Source organism: Psittacula echo (assembly GCF_963264785.1).
Source record: "Psittacula echo genome assembly, chromosome: 11".
Classification (NCBI taxonomy): domain Eukaryota; kingdom Metazoa; phylum Chordata; class Aves; order Psittaciformes; family Psittacidae; genus Psittacula; species Psittacula echo.
This window is the reverse complement of record NC_137746.1, coordinates 18,248,462-18,268,668: the sequence shown is the minus strand read 5'-3', so window position 1 is coordinate 18,268,668 and position 20,207 is coordinate 18,248,462. Positions and strand designations below refer to the sequence as shown.

The 20,207-nt window shown below is 38.4% G+C and overlaps 1 protein-coding gene across 5 annotated transcripts in view; it reads left to right on the top strand.

Moving 5' to 3' along the window:
- TENM2 (teneurin transmembrane protein 2) overlaps positions 1-20,207 on the top strand; it is a gene marked incomplete at both ends in the record, with an annotated part of 540,785 nt that overhangs the window by 412,042 nt on the left and 108,536 nt on the right. For all 5 annotated transcript variants that reach the window (XM_080627345.1, XM_080627344.1, XM_080627343.1 and 2 more), the window contains 2 exons: positions 9,478-9,683; positions 17,600-17,795. In XM_080627345.1, coding sequence (XP_080483471.1) covers positions 9,478-9,683; positions 17,600-17,795 — 402 coding nt within the window. The remainder of the gene's footprint in view (positions 1-9,477; positions 9,684-17,599; positions 17,796-20,207) is intronic.

The following is a 20,207-nucleotide window of genomic DNA, read 5'->3' as shown; positions in this document are numbered from 1 at the left end:
GATCAGTCCAAACCCATATGTTTTACTGGCTGTATGTCCTCTTTCCAGGTATAGCTTAGAGACCTCAGAGAAAAAGCTTGGCTCAGTAGGAGGGGTACATTGTACTGCTTGAGAGAAGTCAAAACCTTCGGCTTCCAGCCAGGACCAAATTCCTGGTTTTACTTTGTTCTCAGATGTGATTCTAACAGAAAACATCAAGGACAGAAGACTTTTACCCATAGTAAATAATCTGGTTTAGCATAAGCAATGTTGGCAACAAATGGTTTCTTTTTATCCTAAAGAAAAACTGTGTTCCTGCGGAGGATGGCAGAGACAGGGCAATGAGAAGAATGAGGGGAAACTCTAGAAACATCAATACTTTCTTAAACTGAGAGAGCATGTGTTAAACATTGAGAGAAAATGCATGCCATGAAAAGGATTTTAATCATTTAAATTGAATGCTTGTGACTGGTGAGGTTCAGGGGGTTCTTTCCTGCATCACGATAAGGCTTTCCCTGATTATTACACAAATTATGATAAGAAGACAGACCAGAACTTTTCAATTAATCAAAGCACCTCACAGGTCCTAGTGCACTGTGAAAGTGGGACAGGGTGACTGGAGCAGGAGAAATAAGAGCACTTGCTACTGGTCAACAGAAGAGTTTTGTGCAGAGCTAAGCATTGTCTGGCTCTCAGGACCTGTGGCTCGTGTTCAACTCCTGATTGCTGAAGCAAACGTTAGAAACAAATTCTAACACAGGATACTTGCATTGGATGTATTGGGAAAAAAACAGTTAAAGCAGAGCTGGGAAAGGAAGCTGACTTGTTCTTTGATGTGCCCAGTCATTTCATGGATATGCTTGTGTTTTTAATAAATGATGCTGCTGCACCCCAGCTTCTTCACATTTTCCAGGGGTGTGTATGTGTGTGTGTGTGCTAATTCTGGCTTCCTCCTTTTCATGAAATCCTGCATCCTAGTGATGGCAAAACCCTGTAGCTTTTCAGACAGATGCTCCTTGGCTTGGCTCTCCTCGCTGTCTGACTGTAGGTCAGCCTGGACGAACAGCACAGCCTCAAGTACAAGGCAGAATGTTTATATCACTGCCGAACTTCTTCCAGATTGTGCACAGGTGAGAGACCCTATGGTTTTAGGCAGGAACCTGAAGAGCTCAGGTCTGCAATTATGGTCACTTAGCAGACAACTGCAGTGCTTAACACGTTTCCAAATTCCCTCCCCTGCAGCTTTTTGTTGCCATCTCTGTGCAAATATAGGGCAGCAGGATTGTTGAATTGGAATGTGCTCATCTGCCTGGGGCACTTCAGTGCAAATCCTGGCAGCTCATCCCAGGCCCACTCTAATGAGCTTTGCACATTTGAAGAGGCCAAGATGCGGGCTGTTTGGGGAGTGGTAACCTCCTGTAGAGAAGGAGGCAGAACTGGTAGTTGTCTGCAGTTGCTACAGCCAGCTTTCCTCAGAGCATGCTGGAAAAGTGTGCTTGTTCTTCTGACATTTTATAGAAGGTTGCTGAAATGTTGATAATCTGGGGGAAGGAAGGAGAATAATATTTAGGCAAGGTATCTTCCACAGTGGAATAATATGACTGACAGGTTTGGATGAACTCAAGGAATATCTGAAAGACAAATTCTCATAGCAGGGAAGGGTGAAAAGTTTTTCTACCTCACCTTTCCTTTAATTTGTCCGAGTTAATATTGCTATCCCAGCAGTTTTTAGGAAAGCCTCTGACAGCTTTTAACACAACAAGCATTTCAGGTCTCGAGGCTCTGGCTGTGGAGAATGACCTTTCTATAATTGACACAACTCAGGATGAAGCCATTCTTTTCAAAACATGGGTCTCCCAAAGAAACCTTTAACCCCTAGACTGAGAACGGCCACTTAAACACAAGCTGTGCCTACTCAGCAAGCAAGCAAGGCATTTTAAAACAGAGCAATTTGAAAGGGGGGGTGGGGGGAAAGCAGATATTTCAATTTGATCTGTTTGTTCCTTATTAGGAGACTACATTCTGGTATGAAATAAGAAAACTGCAATTTAAGAGGAGTGTAAATTACTTTATTACTGCATTTTCCTATCTGAATGAAAACAAAATTCACTGTTGAGATAACACAGTTGCAGGGCTTTTGTAATTACACACTCCATCTCGCTAATACTGGGGATGTCTGAAAGGAGCAAGCAAGCGCAGTGGGTAAAAACATCCTCAGTGCTGCTGTAAAACTGCAAGTGAAGTCCCCCATGCCCTGGAAGTTGTGCTGAACTAGGGATTTACATTAAGAGACAGAAGTAAAGAAAAATTCCTTTCTTAGTACAAATGATAAGGCAGTTTCCCTTCCTAGACACAAAAGCAAAAAGCTGGCACTGCCATGGAGTTGTGGAATTGCTAGAGGGATGAGATAGATAGATAGATAGATAGATAGATAGATAGATAGATATGACATTTAAAAAACTTTGAGAGTGAAGCCATTTTGTCTGTTACAGACATAGTGTTAGAATTTTTGTGTAATAAATCTAAATTAGGAGAAAGTGTGGGAATAAATAAAAAAAAAAAAGGCATGTTTGGGAATAACTGCATCTTCACAAGGAAGTGAATTAGATGACCTTATGGGAATTTTCTATACCTAGATTCTTTTAATCTATGCCAAAAATGTATTCTACATTTAAAGTTATGTAGTAGGTAGACCACATTTCCATAAAATATGTGACTATCTATTTGCTGTTTCCTTTCTAATTGACAGCATATACTACAAAAGTCAGCTTTAATCATCTCAGAGGACACCCAAGATAAACTACCATTTATGTAGAAATATTCAAACTAACTCCAGCTGCGTTTGCAAGTAAAGAATGCTTTGGTGTAGAGTTTTTTTCTTTATGACATATTGTCCTTGATGTGCTCACAAATCTAACAGATTTCCTAATAATTCAAAATTTACTTACTATTTTTTCTCTTGATTATTTGCTATAATAAGGTTCTATAGAGTAGTAAGAGACTGTGGTCTCTGATCCTAGAAATCCGCATTTTAAAAGATACCGAAAATGATTGTGGGCCTGAAAGATCGGTTACCATGAATGTAATGACTAATTGGAAAAGGTAGATTTGAATTTGTGTTCTGATACTCACATAAGCCAGGGTCTGTGTCTCTTTGGACCAACCAGCGTGAGCCAGGTTCACGCTCTGCTTAAGAGACATTTCCCTGTGTCTGCCACAGTGTGTGCATTGCAAAACAACAGTTAATTAAATGGTAACGTATTGACTTGTCATGAAAAATACTTGTTTCCAGTTAACAAAATAAGCTTGTTTCCAGTTATCAAATTCAGCCTTGTAAATACAATAGGAGTAAGGAAATGAAGAAAGTTAAATTTGCTGTTAAATTTATCTTACTTAGTTATCTTACTCGCTTGAGATGATAGAGGGAAAATTTGCCTTGAATAGATATGAAAAGCTAAACTGGGCTGTCATTGTGAAGCTGGCTAGTTCGTCTTCAGCTCTCTCCAAATGATTGTGCGACCTCTGCCAGATACTTGCAGCTCAGAGTCACCTTTTGGTTTGCACACAGAAGTGATGATTTTCTAATAGTTAAGATATTTCATTAGCAATGCAGCAGACAGGCAATGCTAAAGAAATAACAAAATGATTAAATGGGAAGGTTTGCCACCCTTATGTATTGATGAGTTGGGGTTCAGGTGCAAATAGAATAGGCCCTGACTTGACTGCCTGAGACACTGGTGCCACCCCCAGCTGTGTTGTTGCTGAAACCTAATCCTGGTTATCAGACAAGTGTAAGGATTTGGGAACAACTGGAAAGAACTCTTTGTCATGTTACAAAGGATAAAAAGATGAAAAACTCATACTTCATCAACAATGTGAGCAACATGAGTCTTTTGGTTTCTACTGTTTCCTTTCAGACACTTTGAGACAGATGATCAAAATGTAGTAACAATCAATGTATTTTAAATGTCACTTCTGTTACTTTCATTCAATTTAATCAAGACATGCCATCATTTTCCAGGTGGATTAATCTAATTAAGTAGTTATGTGGCTAATGTAATGTAGATCTTAATTAACACATTAGCAAGCAGAAGTATTTATATGGACGCTATGAAGGCTTGCAGATGTGGTCTTCTGAAAATAGACCAGGCTCTAAGGATGTCTTGGCAAAAGCGAAGTATTTGACTAAGCTCAACAGAACAGAAAAGGAATCTTATTTTTGTGGTTGTGTTGATGGTGATGAGTTGCTGTGGTTAAAGTTAGGTGATGAAGTGTATTATATGCCATCGGAGATGATTGTTATGTTGATGTAGAAATTCATGCTAGTATATATTAGTTCTTTTGAAATGCAATGAATTGACAGATCTTTATTTTATTTCAGTTATCATTTGCTTTATTCTGAAAACAATGAATCTTGTGAAGCCATGCCCACATGAATGTGAGGATGTACCTAAATTTGTAGGTGTCTCAGGGTATTAAAGCATGTTTCTTAATTCCACCTGCAGGGCCAGATTGTTTGAGTGCAGCTGAGCCCCAGCAGTGATCTTAAGCAGACGCTGTCATTACAGAATTTCTTTCCTTTTGCCACAATAGAAATAAGGGTCACTGACCAGAAAACCTAAGGTTTTGATTTTGTTTCAAAAGGTGTTTTACTGGACTCCTGGAAGCTCATACAAATTCAGAAGCTTCCTTCCTCCTCACTTCACAAATAGAGCTCGTTAGTACCTCAGCATCTTCAGCATAACTGAAGTTCAAGACGTGTCATAGCAGCTTCTCCAGACAAACTCTCATTTCCTGGCTTTTTACGTTATTGTAGCTGTGGGAATTTATTTTGCATCAACAGTCAATCTACTGTACACATTTCAAGAAGAATCTGTTTTCGTTTGGGTCCTAGGGCACTTAGGTATTAGCGGTAGATATTCTGAAGCATAAGTTCATATAGGAGTGATCAGTGTGGTAATAGTGCATAGCACCGATTTTTCTACTGAAGAAATTTATACAGAAGAGACAATTTCTACTTTTTTTTTGTTTGCCTTTCTGAAACAGTAAGAAGTGTCTGGTCACATAAGTAGCAAATTTGTCTCAGGAAAAAAATCAAGCTATCATTGAAAACCATAGTAATTTCCATGCATTCTTTTTTGGCAAAAGGTCAGTGGAGTGTATTTTTATATTGAGTGGTTTCCTTTACACAGCTGTACCATAAATTCCTTTGGAATTCAGAGTTATCTGTGAAAATCCCTAACTATATAACAAAGGACAACATAAAATAAGTTAGATAAAAAGATAAGGAAAGCTATGCCTATGGCAGTGATTTGTAAGAAATGCAGATGTACAGGGAAGAGAAGTGAAAACCGTTTCTCTTTAACCAACATTGGTGATATTTATTCTTGTATGTAATCTGAAAATGTCCAGATAATCTTGGTAGTTCATTATGGACCCCATGGAATAGTTATTCTGCTAGGCATTTTTGAAGAGTGCTATCAAGGCGCTGTTTACGGTCATCACTTTTCTAAAGGCACTCAGCAAAGCTCTGGAGTTGATTGCTATTTCAATGTGATGTCTGGATCTTGACACGGCTGGTAGCCAGATTTCATTTTTGTGTTTTAATTTTAACTCCACTATGGGAGAGGAGCCTGTAATAAAGACTCGAGCATATCTGAGTGTAGATACAGTTCTACCCCCATAGCTGACACTGCTTGACATCAGTTAAATTAAAGGTTGACCGGGCATGTCCTATCAGCTGCCACCTTGAAACTGACCTCCAGCTCCAAGATGAGGTCTGCTGACAGCTGAGCAGGGGGAGTTTGCATCCCTATTGTCATGTGCTGCCTATTTGAGAGCTTCAGAGGCAAATATACGCGAATGCTAAAACTGTCTTTTCAAATGTATGTGCCAAAACAGTAATTCAACTGGGTAAATAACACAGCAGTTTAAATGAATAAGTGTTATTTAGGTGATAAATATATGTTTGACTGAATGATTGAAATAGCTCCCCTGGGTAAAATGAAGAAGTATGCTTTTAAAACTCTCTTTTGTAGATGTTTATAGAGAAGAAATGACAGAAAAAAAATCAAGTATCCATGGGGTTATGAGATAAACAGACGAAACCCTAAAACAGTCACCCACAGCTGAGATAATGATGTTGGGATTTATTTGTTCACAGTTGTTTGGGTTAGTCTTCTTGATTTGTCAGTTTGTCACATCTGTACCTTCACTTACATGCAGCTGATGTTGTTTGAGTGTGATCTGCAGTGGTCCATCAAAATGGAAAAGCTTCTCAAAACAGTCAGGTGGGGAGATGCGTTCTGTACATGAGGAGACGAAGATTGAAGGGAGCTATAAAAAAAGTTTACTTACAAACTCTGCCCCTAGAGACTCTGAAAGTGAAGCTGTAAGTGCAGAAAAAGGCACTGCAAATATAAAGCAAGGCTCATGTTCTGCTCTTCAAGTTTAAACAAATAAACTTAAGCCTGTTAATTAAGAAAAGGGATTTAGTGATCATATGTACTTTGCATTTCATTTCTGGGTTTCTAACTTGGAAGGAACATGAAGTGGCCAGTGCTGAGATGCCTCCTGTAGTATTTTTATGTGACTGCTCTGCATTACTCATCTTCAGATCATTGTTAATATTTCTGTTTTTACAAGTAGTCATCTGACAACATCGAGATCATGACCAACACAGGTGCTGTGTCAAAGCAAGGAGCAGAACCAAGATGCTGTCACTACTTTTTTGGCTTATACCAATAAGAGTAACTCTGCAAGAATTTATGCAAGTATGATTCAATAACGCATTATCTTTAGAGCTCTGATAGCTTGCTGGACTTAAAACTTGATAAGTTTTTGGTTCAACTTGCAAATATAGAACTTATATAGAACTTTAAGCATTTCTCAATTGTATTATTTCAGCTTTGTAATGTAGAACCATAAAACCAGGATGTCATGTATTAAATTCTTAGAAGCAAAAAGAAGGATCCCTTTCAGTATGTCAGAGGTGAGGCAGCAGCTGTTTCTCACAGACGTGGCACATGCATGCCATACCACAGGAATACAAACTGGAATACAGGGGGCATCCATCTGTTCCATTCTTTGTTGTAAGTTAAGTAGATCTTGATCACTTGTGATAGCCGCTCATCTAACTTCCTCTAAAAATCCTCTGCTGTGTTGAATGCCCACAGCTGTCACAGTTCTCTTCCTAGGTAGATTTTCCTGGGACACTGAAATGTCCCAGTTGGACAACTAGAAAACCAGGTCATCTGTGTTGCAGAGCAGAAAAAGAGCATCTATGGGGAGGTGCTTCCAAAGATGTACAAATTCAATTCTGACCTGCAGTTTTTACCAATTTTTAAGCTAACAACTGCAAGATTTTCAGGAGACACTGTCTGTTAATCTTCCGACCTGTATTACTTTTATCACAATAATAATGCCTACTCTGATACTTCCTGGAAATAGCTTTTTCTTTGACTCTTTCACTTTGACAATGGATATAGTGATCCTGAAGAGCAGGGCTCTTTAGAATGTGCCAAGGAGTCTCTTCTCAGGTTGGATCCTGCTGTTTAAGTATGCACAATCTGCTTCCAAAGAAATCATTAACAGCAAACTTTTTAAATATGTTGAAAAAAAATCATCATTTATTACCATAACTTGGAATTGTGAAGTGAAGGAAGTGTAACACTGCACACAAAGGAGAGGAAGGAGTCCTCAGTCTTACGCTGACTTCCCAGCTCTGCCAGTGATTCCAGTACGACATTCAACAGGTGATGTTGTGTGCTCTGTACCTGGTTTTCCTATACAGGTGCGTAAGGACTAGTTTAAATTCTGGTAAGATGGTTCCTCACTTCACTTTGATAGGAACTTTGAGATAGCTGCTGTTGCAGTAATCCATTGCAAAGTAAATACAGTTTTTATGCAACATTATGTGTTTGAGTTTCGTTGACACCTCTGATCTTGGGTGGCTCTGAAGGCACATTGCTTGACATTTTCAGCCGGTTTTCCTTTCTTTGCAGCCTGTCCTTGCAGCAGCTTCTGCTTTCTTTTTGTCTTTGGTTTGTGTTAGTGCTGGGAGGTTATCATAGACCCATTAACACAGAAAATGAAAAAACAAAAAAGTTGCCAAAACCTGTATAGCAGCTGGTATTCTGAGCATTCTTTTACCATTTCAAAACAGTGCCAACATAATATCTGTTTCATTATGTACAAGTGTAAGTGCTGCTAACATAGATAATTTGGAATCTATAATTGAAACCGTGCTATTGCAGCTCTCTCAATTAAAGATAGTCAAGACAGAAAAGCTGTTATGTACTTACCTGCTGGAATTATATGTCATTCTGTGCCATCCTGTTACATTCATGCAGTGCTGGAATATATTTCAAAAGTAACTTGCCGTTTATTGAAAACAGCATTGCACCATGAAAAAACATGGAGTAAACATTGAGATTACACTAATACTGTCAGGTTGTATTAGAGGTGTCACTACTGTCTTGTATGTAGAAATGGTGATATTGATGGTACTGCTACATTTCTGTGATTGTTAACATATTTTCTGTGGGTTTTTGATCTTTATAGTTTCTGTTGTAATAGTTCTAAAACTGATTTCTCACCATGTTGTTTGGGAATATGGAACACAAATCAAATGTAGCTACATCCTGCAGCTTGAAAGCACTGCTAACTCTTCATGTACTCCATGTTTAAAAAACGTGTAGCCTCAGAACCATCCTGCTCAGCTGAGAACAGAAGAGGTTTGCACCATGTTTTAAAGGCGGACTATTTCATGGGCTGGAAGCCAGAGCACTCGACCGGAAAGGTCTTGTGTATTATCTTCAATAATGCATGTTGAAGAACCATCAAATGATGGATTTTAACTAACCACAGCACAAGGGAGAAAGACTTGTAGATAGTCCCTGCTTCAGGCAGGGAGAACTTAAAAGGCAATGCATTGAGTTGTACTAACTTTCTTTAAATAAGGAGAGATGCACATTAGAGTACAGAAACTGTCCTCTAAATCCTTTTCTGTGCATTTCTTCTGTCAACTCTCCTGTCTATGGCCTGCAGTTCATTGGACTACTTTACTATGTAAAACAGTGGTAATAAAAACGTGCAATCAGTTCATTTAGACTGAAGTTACCCCTAAAGTTCACGTTTCTGATAATTTTTTATACCCTGGTTGTGTACATGACGCAACTGAAAAGAGCTCAGGGAGACTCTCATGTGCTTCATTGATTCTCTAATGCTACTGTGTTTGATCAGTAAAGAGCAATCATAGAATTAAAGGGTTGAAGGGAGTAGAAGACTGCAGATACTCCACAGAAAAAGATCTTTTTCAAATACAGGGGCCATATTCTTACATACTGATTGAAACAGTGGGCAGATTGCTTCAGAGTAAGAAAGGAAAGTTACAGTTTGATTTGAAAGGTAACGTTGCCACAGATGTTCATCTCAAATAAAAACACCTGTATTAAAAGCACTTATCTCATTTAATTTTTATTTGCTTTTATTTTATAGGCCCGTGGGTCTCTAGGAATAGCAGCATAGATAGCGGAGAAACAGAAGTTGGCCGCAGGGTCACTCAGGAAGTGCCCCCTGGGGTTTTCTGGCGGTCTCAGATCCATATCACCCAGCCACAGTTCCTGAAGTTCAACATATCCTTAGGGAAGGATGCTCTTTTTGGTGTTTATATAAGAAGAGGACTCCCACCATCACATGCCCAGGTACTTTGTCAATGTGTTTGTTGGCTTTAAATGTCAAAATGCAAAAGTTTAGAGCATCTGTGTTAGATTTGTGTTGTAGCTTATGGACCTCAAGTTTAGGGATTCCTGGGAATTACTTAATTTGTGATATTTGACTGAACTCCCTGATATTATTTCTAGGTTATTACATACCTCAACAGTATGTTGATAAAAAGAAGTAAATGATGTTCTAGCCATCCAGGTTTTTAAGATAACTTGCAGTTTGGCACTCAAGGTTTTAAATCTGTGACAAAGTCTTGGCACCAATTGGGATAAACCTATCCAGTTATACACCAGTCAAAAATGATAAGCAGTGTTGGTCAGACTCACAGTATCAAAGCACTACATATAGTTTCTGTCTTCCTAGAAGTTTTAATGTCCACAGGCTGTTGGAATGTCGTTGTTGGGGTATGCAACAGACTGGCATCACGCTGCCCAGCCATACTGGACAACATAATGCAGTGGCCATGTGTTTGTGTGTTTAAGAGCTCTAGTTTTCCTGCTTTCCCCTCAAGAATGATATTTAGGTCTAACATCTGACTCAGACACGGGGCAAGTCTTGCCATTGGAAAACTTGATTTCTAACCAGCCTCATAATGAAAACTCAGTAACACCACATCTTTATGGTGACCCTGTAGTGCATACCTAAGAACCGTAGGTAAAGATTAGTAAAGTTAGTGAGACCAAACTGAACTATCTCTTCCTTTTTGGTTGTGCAGTGGGTGTTTTAATTGCTGGGAGAAGATATAGCTATATTTTCTGTTACACAGAGAAAATTTTGTTATTATATTGAAAACTCCTTAATGTGAATGTAAGGCTTTCCGTTTACTTGGATGAGAACTGTAATGAGAAATAATATATTTGCAGTTACACATACTAAAAAGAAAGCCTCCGTTCTTTAGAATGCAAGGGAAGCAAAAATAGCAACCAGCTTTTGAAAAGGATCCCTTTCTTCATGCATATCCTTGCTGGTAAAAATCAGTTCTTCATTCCGAAATTACCACCTAAACTTGAAATGCTTTATTGAGTATGGGATTTCCAAAAAGCAAATGTAGGACTGCACAATTCCTTTTGGGAAAGCCTCATTTAACATTTCTAGATGCCTTGCCCTGCTTTACGAAGAGCTGCTACTGTAGTAAACTGCAGCTACCTAGATGGTTAAAATGCGTGATTGAAGCTAAAAGCCCAGAGGCTTTAACATAATTGCATTGCTACATATTGCCATATAGGAGAAGGATGTTCATATTGCCCTAGGTGAACTGTGTCCATGTGTATGCACAAACTCGTGGTACAAACAGTGAACCAATTAATTTTCTGGGGAAAACACACATTAACTGATGTTTGGATCTGCTTCCCAATGTGAGGTAAATTTAAGGAACTATTCTGCATTGCTGCTTGTTCCTTGGTATTTATTCTTGCCTATAATCTGAATTGTAAACCAAAATCTTTAAAGAGAGTTGGGAGGAAAGGAGAGGTTTACATGGTTTCATGACCTCTCCTTCCAAGAATTTGTGAACAAGGAGCTTTGACTATCCAAATTCCATCAGACCCCTGTAATATGCTGTTTAAAAATGTGAGTTATTGAATTGATATATCTGCCTGTTTAGAAATAAGGATCAGCAGTCCACAACCCCAGGAGGGGAGGGTAAATGGATAGTTTTCTGTATAGCCAGAGGTTATCATACAGCATCCTGAGGTTCCATACAAAGACTAGATACATTGTGGAGATTGTAGTGGGCTATTGACTAATTTTCAGCCATTTCCAGACATCCATGCAACACGGAAGTTATCCTCTGAGAATATATTCCAGGGTAGGAACCCTAAAAATGTTTTAATTTTGGCTGTAATTCTTCAAATATGTTGTTTTGAGAGCAAAATTATGTCTTTAACTGTTTCGGTGAAGGAATGGCATAATATATTGACCATGTCTCATTTAATTCTGAATTTTGGTTCTCACTTCCCCTATCAATCCTCCTTTGTAAGAAACAGCAATTTAGCTGAGGAAGGCAAATAAATATATAAATCATGAGGTGAAAATGACTTAGGGTAACCAAAGCTCCTAAGCAATCATCAAGTTTAGCTATAAATACAAGTTAATTATAATTGTCTAAGACATGATGAAGGGTTGCCTGTATCTTTCACAAGAAATCCAGTTGGATTTAACTGGTAGTATAACTTTTATTTTTAATTCAAGATGAACTTTAATTTCTATTGCACTGTGATCAAATATATGTGTTCTAGTTTTCATTATGATGTTCTCATCTCAGAAGACTGTGATCAGGTGAAGTTTCCTTTCTTTCTTTCTCTCCACCTTATGTGGATTGGATATAAATTTTGTGACCTTTCTGATCTATTAAATAATGAGAAATATCAACTGTGTTTCCTACTGGGCTGGATAACTCCTTAGAGAACCTGTTTTCTAGGCTTTAGAGGAAGCAATTCCAACCCTTTTCCATAAAAGAAATTCATGAAATCCACCAGTATAATCAACAGAATTGCTTTCCCATGTTCATGCTGGGTCTTACTGCTTGTCAACAGGGTGGTACAGCAGAAGATTGCTTAGCATTTTTGCCCAGCAATCAAAGTTCAGCCAAGCTGCTACCAAGAGAAATAATTTTAGAGGAAGAAAGGCAACCTGTTACAGACCTGAGTTAGTGAAAAGAAGCCTTGTCTGACAGAAAAGAGGAGAATGGGTTTCTATTAATGAAAATAGTCTGAAGTTGACACCAGACGATATTTTAAAATTGAAATTTAAAATCCTTGTTTCTGCAGGTTAGGAACATGAGCTGTAAAGCTGCGAACAACTACACTTGACAGTTCATCACTGATCAGTGTTGATATGTCAAGCCAAGTAAAATCCTTTGTGGGAGCAAGTCAATAATCAGCAAATTAGGTACATGATTAACCTGAGACAACAAGATGCAGTTCCTGTCTGAGAGCCCTGCTGAGATTTAACCTTCTCAGTATTACTGTTTAGCAAATATTCCAAATGCCTGGTTTAGTCAGTCAAACTGATGTAGCTGTAAACTTGTCTAGAAGCAGTCTTGTGTGCCATGTGCGTAGGGAATGGAGCTCTGGGGGGAAAAGTGAAAATGCAGTTTTGAGTGGCAAGCAGACTACAAACAGGAATGCATTGCTTTCAAGCAAAATTCTTCCAACTTGTTTAGTAATACATAGAAATAACAAAATGCACATTGCAGGCTTGAATGATCAATAGGAAAGTAGGAGAAGGTAGTGGTATTAATGAACTTGATAATGTATAGAAAATGAACTGTAGATGTCAAATAGTGCATGCAGTGGCTTTGCAGAGATTACAGCAATTACGATGATGCTACACATTGGTAGAACATTTAAAATGACACATGGAATAAGGTAACCTTAGATAAAAACATCATTATAATGTCTGGATAAGGTAGTGCATGAAGTGGTAAGGTTTTCATTTCCAGCAGTGTCATATACTTACAAATTTTCCATGTCAAAATGAAAATTGTTTTTATTTATAGCAGGAAATGGCTTTATTTAAAACAACTTAAATAGCCAGAGAGCCTCAGTGTTACCTTGTTTTTTAGCCAGTGCTCAAACACGCTTAGGTGCTCTGGCCACCTTAAAGTTACCTTATGACAGCTGAACTGTTATTACTGAATGCTGTGCGGCACTGGACTGGTTGTGTGGTGTCATATTCAAATGTTGAAACAAATTGGTTGGCTGTCACTGTGGGTATCAGATGTTTCATGGGTGTATTTTAATGAATAATTACCAACTGGATTTTATGAAGAACTAATTTTAACGCACTTTGCAAACAAGTTTCCCTGACATATGTTTTCTTGGCTGCTTAGGTCTTACAGGGCTTTGGCGTAAAGACAAATGCTAGCCACAACTCCAAACATGTTTTTTCTTCCTCCCTCCTCCCCCCCCCATTTGAATATGCATCCATTCAGAGCACTAAAAAATCTTTCTTTTCAATTCCTAATTTCAAACACTGTTGGGGATTTTGTGGAGGCATGCAAATAGTTTCAAGTATAAGAAAAAACCAAAGATATCTGAAGTGGGCTACAAGGATGCTGGAAAGTGACCTTCATCAGGGACTGTAGTGATAGGACAAGGGGTGATGGGTTCAGACTGAAACAGGGGAAGTTCAGGTTAGATATAAGGGCTCTTCCCTGTGAGGGTGCTGAGGCGCTGGCACAGATTGCCCAGAGCTGTGGCTGCCTCATCCCTGGCAGTGTTCAAAGCTAGGCTGGACAGGGCTTGGGCGCTAATGGATGGCATTGGGCAGAGTAGTCGCTATGGTATATGTAAAGTTCCAAAGCTGTTTTGCTGACTCCCCATGATTACTGGAAAAAGAAAGTCCTTATTAGCCTGTGAATAAAATGCTTAGGAGGATAGAAAGCACTGAATGGAGAAATTATAAAAGCAAATTTCCCAGAAAGAACTTAGTATGAGATTTAGGTTTGTACATAAAAGTATGCAGTGGGGTTTTGGTATGCTGTGTAGTAAAAATAAACCAACTTACTGAGAATGTGAGTTGAAATTTCATTAGAAATACAGGCTGGCAAGTCACTACTTCTATGGAGCTTTAATCATAGTAAGTACTCCCCACTGCAAAACTGATCTTTGAAGATGTAGTCATTTGGAATTTCTGGTGCATTTTGTTTCTGAGCAGCTTTTGCCATTTTTGTGTGACTTTTGGCATGAAGCCCTGAAATATAAAGGATCATTAAAACAAAAAAAGAAAAAGAAAAAAAGTCAGTGAAAGTTCCAAATTACTTCAGAGGTTCAGTTGGGTTTGACAGATCCATTCCCCAATTCATGTGACTTAGTAGTCTCTTCCTTAGCAGTTGTGTTAGATTAAAAACTCTACAGTTGCTTCCTAATGATCATGAAAGTGCTTTCATTCTTTTCCTAGATGGTTCTTCTATGCATAATTGTCAACAAGTAGCTTTAAAGCAAGAGTGATATCTTCAGCACAACATTATAATCTGTAGTCAATCATGCAACTGGTAAATCAGAAAATCAACAGGGCTTCAAGAAGCAAACTAATGATCTAGAGAACCATGTGAAGAAATCTTACCCAGTTAAGAATTCACAGCACCATCTCGGTGACCCTTTAGTCAGGGCATTCAGATTTTGGAGTACCTGGTACTTGCTGACACATTAAGATTTGTACACCCAGGAAACCACCAGCAGATACATTCTCTTCCTTCTTTTTCCTCAGCACTGAGGAATCCAAAGAGGGATAAAAATGTATTGTTATGTCCTGTATCAGTTTGCACCAGTACTTTACCGTTCATAAAGTTATTCAGGTTTAGTCATTTTGCTTTTGCCTGGGCTTGAAATAGTTCTTCATAGTTGGATTGAAGAGGGGCAATACCAGTCATAACTTTACCAAAGTTAAAATTGTAGCCTTATGGGAGGTCATGCCAAGGGACATGCTCTCACTAGGTCACACCCCATCATTGTGAAAAGAGATTCTGCAGCTAAAACTACTTCAAACTGTTTCAGCCTGAATACTCTTCCCCTTCGATCTTGCCAACTGCTGAGCTTTCTCTACTATATGAGGTAGAATCAGCATCAAACAGAGGGGAGGCAGAGGAACCTGCCAGCACAAGCAGAGACGAACAGCATGTTGCCAGTGAGAAATGTCAGCTTTTATTGCTACTTCCTTAGTTGACCCTTTGTGAACAATTGTTCTGAAGAGCAAGATTTCTTTTTCCCAAGATGTTGCCGGAGTAATAACATTTCCCGAGGAGGTGATGAGTCTGTCCTTAACCTCTGACTGTTAGACGATGGGTTTTAGCAATATTTCCAGATGTTATTGATTTAAGAGATAGATGTGTGTGTGTTTGGCACCTCTGATACTCTGAAAGTTACTGACATGCCAGAATTCTCTAAATCTCTGGTCTGCATTGGCTTAAATATTCTAACTTATCTGATTTACCTTCTTCTGAAATAATCCTTTGGGGAAAAAGAAAAGGCTCAAGTGGATGGCAATCTGATATTAACAGTTCAGTGGCAGTTTTTATTCCACCTCTCCTACTCTCTCCCACAATTAAAGGCATAAGAAAGAGTGGATAATGCTCTCACTGTGACAGTAGCTTTCAACATTAGTAGACCTGGGCTCAAATTCCTACCCTGCCATGGATTTCCTTTGTGGTTGCATATTGGTGTCAGTTCCACATGTTTAACTGGAAGGTAATGGTACTTCCATACTTTTCCCTTTGTTGTAAGGCTGAGTGTATCAAGGACTCTACACTGCTCGTATATAACTGCTACAGATTTTCAAATAGAAAGGTCAGCTTTCATACCCCAATTTTGGAGAGATGTGTAGCATGGCACTTAGTGTTAAATCAGTTCATTTGTCTGTCTCTTCTACTAGAAGGAAGAATCTTCACTATTTTATTGCATATTGTGTATTATTTACTAGAACTCACTGTGAATGAGTAGAATGCAGTGCACAGAACAGCCCTCTGTGGATGTTTAGTCTGTTTAGGATGCAAGATTACAGTTTTCTATTTCAACTGAAAGCAAGTGAAGGTGTGTGTTTTCCCATAGCTGTTGCAAGCACAGACTGTATGTGCTAGAGGGAAATGCAATGAAACTACTGGCAAGCAAGCAAGCACATGCTATTACTGTATTTTATTGAACACATACATCTTTCTTTAGACATGTCTATCTCTCTCTATCTACTCCTACATAGATAAATGTGTCTAAAACAAGATGTGTTTTCATGAGGGACTTGTTATACAACTATCAAAAGATTAGATATATCGTTTTTGTTGTTTCCTTAAGGGCTTCCCTTAGATAGGGACTATGAGAGCTAGTAAGTTGAGCATTAGCATCAGCTTGAGGGCTCCAGGATCACAGACATTAGAAACAGACAAAAAGCCTATTAGGACAGCTAGTCCAGCTGCTTTGTTATGCAGTTATTCCCTGTTGTAGATTAACCAATATTTCTTCCAGTCCTGTTTAATTGTGTGGTGCGGTGGCATCTCCACTGGGAGGCTATTTACTGAGCTTAATAGATGGGAAGCTTATCTGACATTCATCTTAAATTTCTTTCTTTCTTTTTTTAGTTTCATGCCATTAATGGTGCCATTCCTCTTATGCTCTAAATAATCACTTACTCTATTTGATCCCTTTTCCAAAGATTAATGTAATGTTCTACCTTACCTGGAAATCATCCAACCAGAAATTCTCAATTTTCCTTAATATAAGTTCAATTCTTTCAGCCACTTGATTTGTGTTATTCCTTTCCATGCTCCCTCTGGTTTTTGTATCCTACTTGTTCCACATACAAACTCAGGTAAGCAGCTCTTACTCTGTGATGTAAGCTTGTACAGTGTCTTTTAATCGGGTGCTAACATTAGACAAATACATTTCTTGTTTGGGCTGTTCCTGTTTGTTTTGACATTCTGGGGGCTTCCATTCAATTATATGTCTGGAGCTACATCCAAGACTTCTGTTCCTCTTGCAGCAAGAGTTTATTGTAGCAATTGCTTAGAAAAATGTGTGTATCTCATAGGGTGAAGGTTTTCAGCTTTGAAAGCTGTGTAGGAACCTAAAATTTGATGGATCATATCACTGATTTCTATTTCTTTTTCAAAACCCAACCTGTCAAGAAATACCATTTGTACATGTTTTGATCATGTATGCAGAGCAAAGATGCCTGACTCTATGGCACTGTTTAAGAAAGACAAGAGTCACAGAATCTCTGTGTGTGCCAACGTTGACTGGTAAATATTAGTTTTGTATTGATGTATCTTCCATAAATACCACTTTCTTACCAGGTAGAAGAGAAAATACGGTGTGAGATTTTGAGCTGACAGGTCTGTTTGTTTGGGGGTTTGTTTGTTTGTGTTCTTTTTCTTTCCCCCACCCCCTGTTTTTTCCTGCTGCAGTACGATTTCATGGAACGCTTGGATGGGAAAGAGAAATGGAGTGTGGTGGAGTCCCCACGGGAACGTCGAAGTATTCAGACCCTTGTTCAGAATGAAGCTGTGTTTGTTCAATACTTGGATGTGGGTTTGTGGCACCTGGCATTTTACAATGATGGCAAGGACAAAGAAGTGGTCTCTTTCAGTACAGTTATTTTGGGTAGGTATCTCCACAACCATTGTTCCTATACTTTGCCTTACTTAAAGCCATAATACTTTGTTGTGGTCTTCAGTATTAGTCCTGTTTATCCTTATGTTATCGGGTTGTGGGTTTTTTTTCTCAATACTATGTCAGAAGTCTGCAGTGGGGTGCTGATCTGAATTTGCTTATTTCTCTTTTAAGATTTTAGCATTCCCATAGATCTTGAGTTTAGTTCTGGAAAACAAGGCTCACATCTAAGTTCAGTCTGGGTTGAAGCATTCCCCAATTAATATTCCTCTCCTTTATCTATTTTATACTTCCTATTTGCTTCTCTGGAGAAGCTTCTTTATCTGGAATGAAGAATATTTTTTATTATGGAGGAGGATCTAACAGAAGAACTGTTTAATCATAGTAGAAAGACAGCACAACAAACTGACACCTGCAAATGAGGTTATTGTTTGCAGAGATTAATTGAGAATGTTAGTTAGCTGTATGCTGGTTTATGGCTTACTAGTCACTACCTACCAGATAGTGGGTCATATCCTCTACATGGTGGAATCAAGAGCAGAAGAACATCTAGCCTATGATCTGAGAAGCCTGCAGTTTGTTAAAAAAGTAGGGTTACATTTAGTTGAAAATCAAACCAAGTCTAAGTTCTTCCAGATTTCTTAGAAGGTTTGTTGAACTTTGAAGCACTTAATGAACTTTGCTGAATATCTTGTCACAGTGCCATAAAAATTCTGTGATAGTCTCTGTGTTATTCTGTCCTGGCTGGTGAAGTGTTAAATGGCACTAGATTGTCTAAAATTTTAATACCTGTTAGTTTAGCAGAAGAAAAACTGCAAGAAGTCCAAGTGAATTTTTAAGCTTGGTAGAAAATGGTTGGAGGTCTTTTGCAGTCTTACCTGAGTAATGATATGAAGCTTATATTTTTTCCTTTTACCTTAGTATAAAATTCAGTTTGTTGGCTTAAGACCCAAAGGGTAAGGAGGACAGCCAATACTCTGTCATTAAGTATGAATCTAATTGTTTCTGTTAACCTCAGTTGAGGTGAAAAAATTCTTCCATAGCTTACATCTGGTTTTGTAGGAGCTAGTAGGTGCTATGCATGTGGATATATATATCTCTGCATATTTGCCCGTACAAGACTTTGTCTGCTTCTTCAAAACCAACAAGAACATTTGTGCTTATATCCTGTTACACATCTGTTGTGCTTAGAAAACCTTCACATATGGTAAGCTGTCCTTAAAAGAGTTGCCTGGTCTAGGCTACAGCTTTCAAGAGCATCAAAGGTCTAATAGTCAGGTAGACTACTTGATAGTGCAATAACAGTAATTGGGCTGAAATGTAGAGAAAAGTATAGTGGTTTATCCAGTTCAGAGGTTCTCCTGCACACACCTAGTATCAGACATTTCATTTTCAAAGGATCTGAGACACCTGAAAGTTTCTCTGATGTGGAAGAGGAGAAAGAATAACAGAAATGATGTTAACACCCAGAGAATACTAGATTTACCATTATTTTGAATACCCAGAAAATGCTTTTCTGTGCCATGAAGCAAAATAATGAAAATAATCTATAGACAAGCTTCTTCCTGAGACAAGCTGATATCTTTGAGCATTACATTTCAGGTTTTTTTTTTTCCATTGTTTACATGAATAGTTTCAAGTGGCCAAGATAATGACTTCTCTGAACATTTACTTTGCATTGTTTTTACCTAGTGTCCTGCAACTGTGAAACTAGGATTAAAATTGTGTTTGAATCTTTCTCCTCTTTTCAGTTTAATTTGACAGAAAAATACTTTGTGTGGTTCTGCTAGTTCCAATTCCAAAATTCATTTTCTGTGTTGTGCAGCTGCCATTTGTTTGCTGTCTGGAACTGACAGAGCCATTTAGTTTGGGACTGCAGGTCCCACAACAACAGGGAGTAAGAGTGAAGAGTAACACCATTCCAGTTAGAGTTTAGTTCCAATATTTCAGTGTTGAAAATAAGCTGCACTGAAATCCAACAGCTTTCAAATGAAAGTGATTTTAAAACTTAATTTCAAAATTGGAATTCTCTTTCTAGGTTTTGTGATGTGAAGAAGTGTGTGTATTATCCAAATAATAACAGAAATTGTGGAGAAGTAGTATTTTGGTACAGCTGGTGTGCTGATTTCTCAGATTATTGAAGTCATCAACACTTCAGTCACTCACTTCAGTTCTGGTGTTAAACCTTGTCTGATGTTTTTACAGACCTTTTCTTCATCCTGTTGGGTGGCAACTTGCACCTTTTTTATGCATTTTTTTAAGGATAAAGAATATTTTCTGGAGCAAAAGAGCTCCTGTTAGTCATGTTCAGTAGATATTTCTGTCAGCTTAATTAATGAGGCTTTAAATGTCCGTAGAAGGAAGGGAAGATATACTCTTTGGGATAATCAGTTTCACATGGAA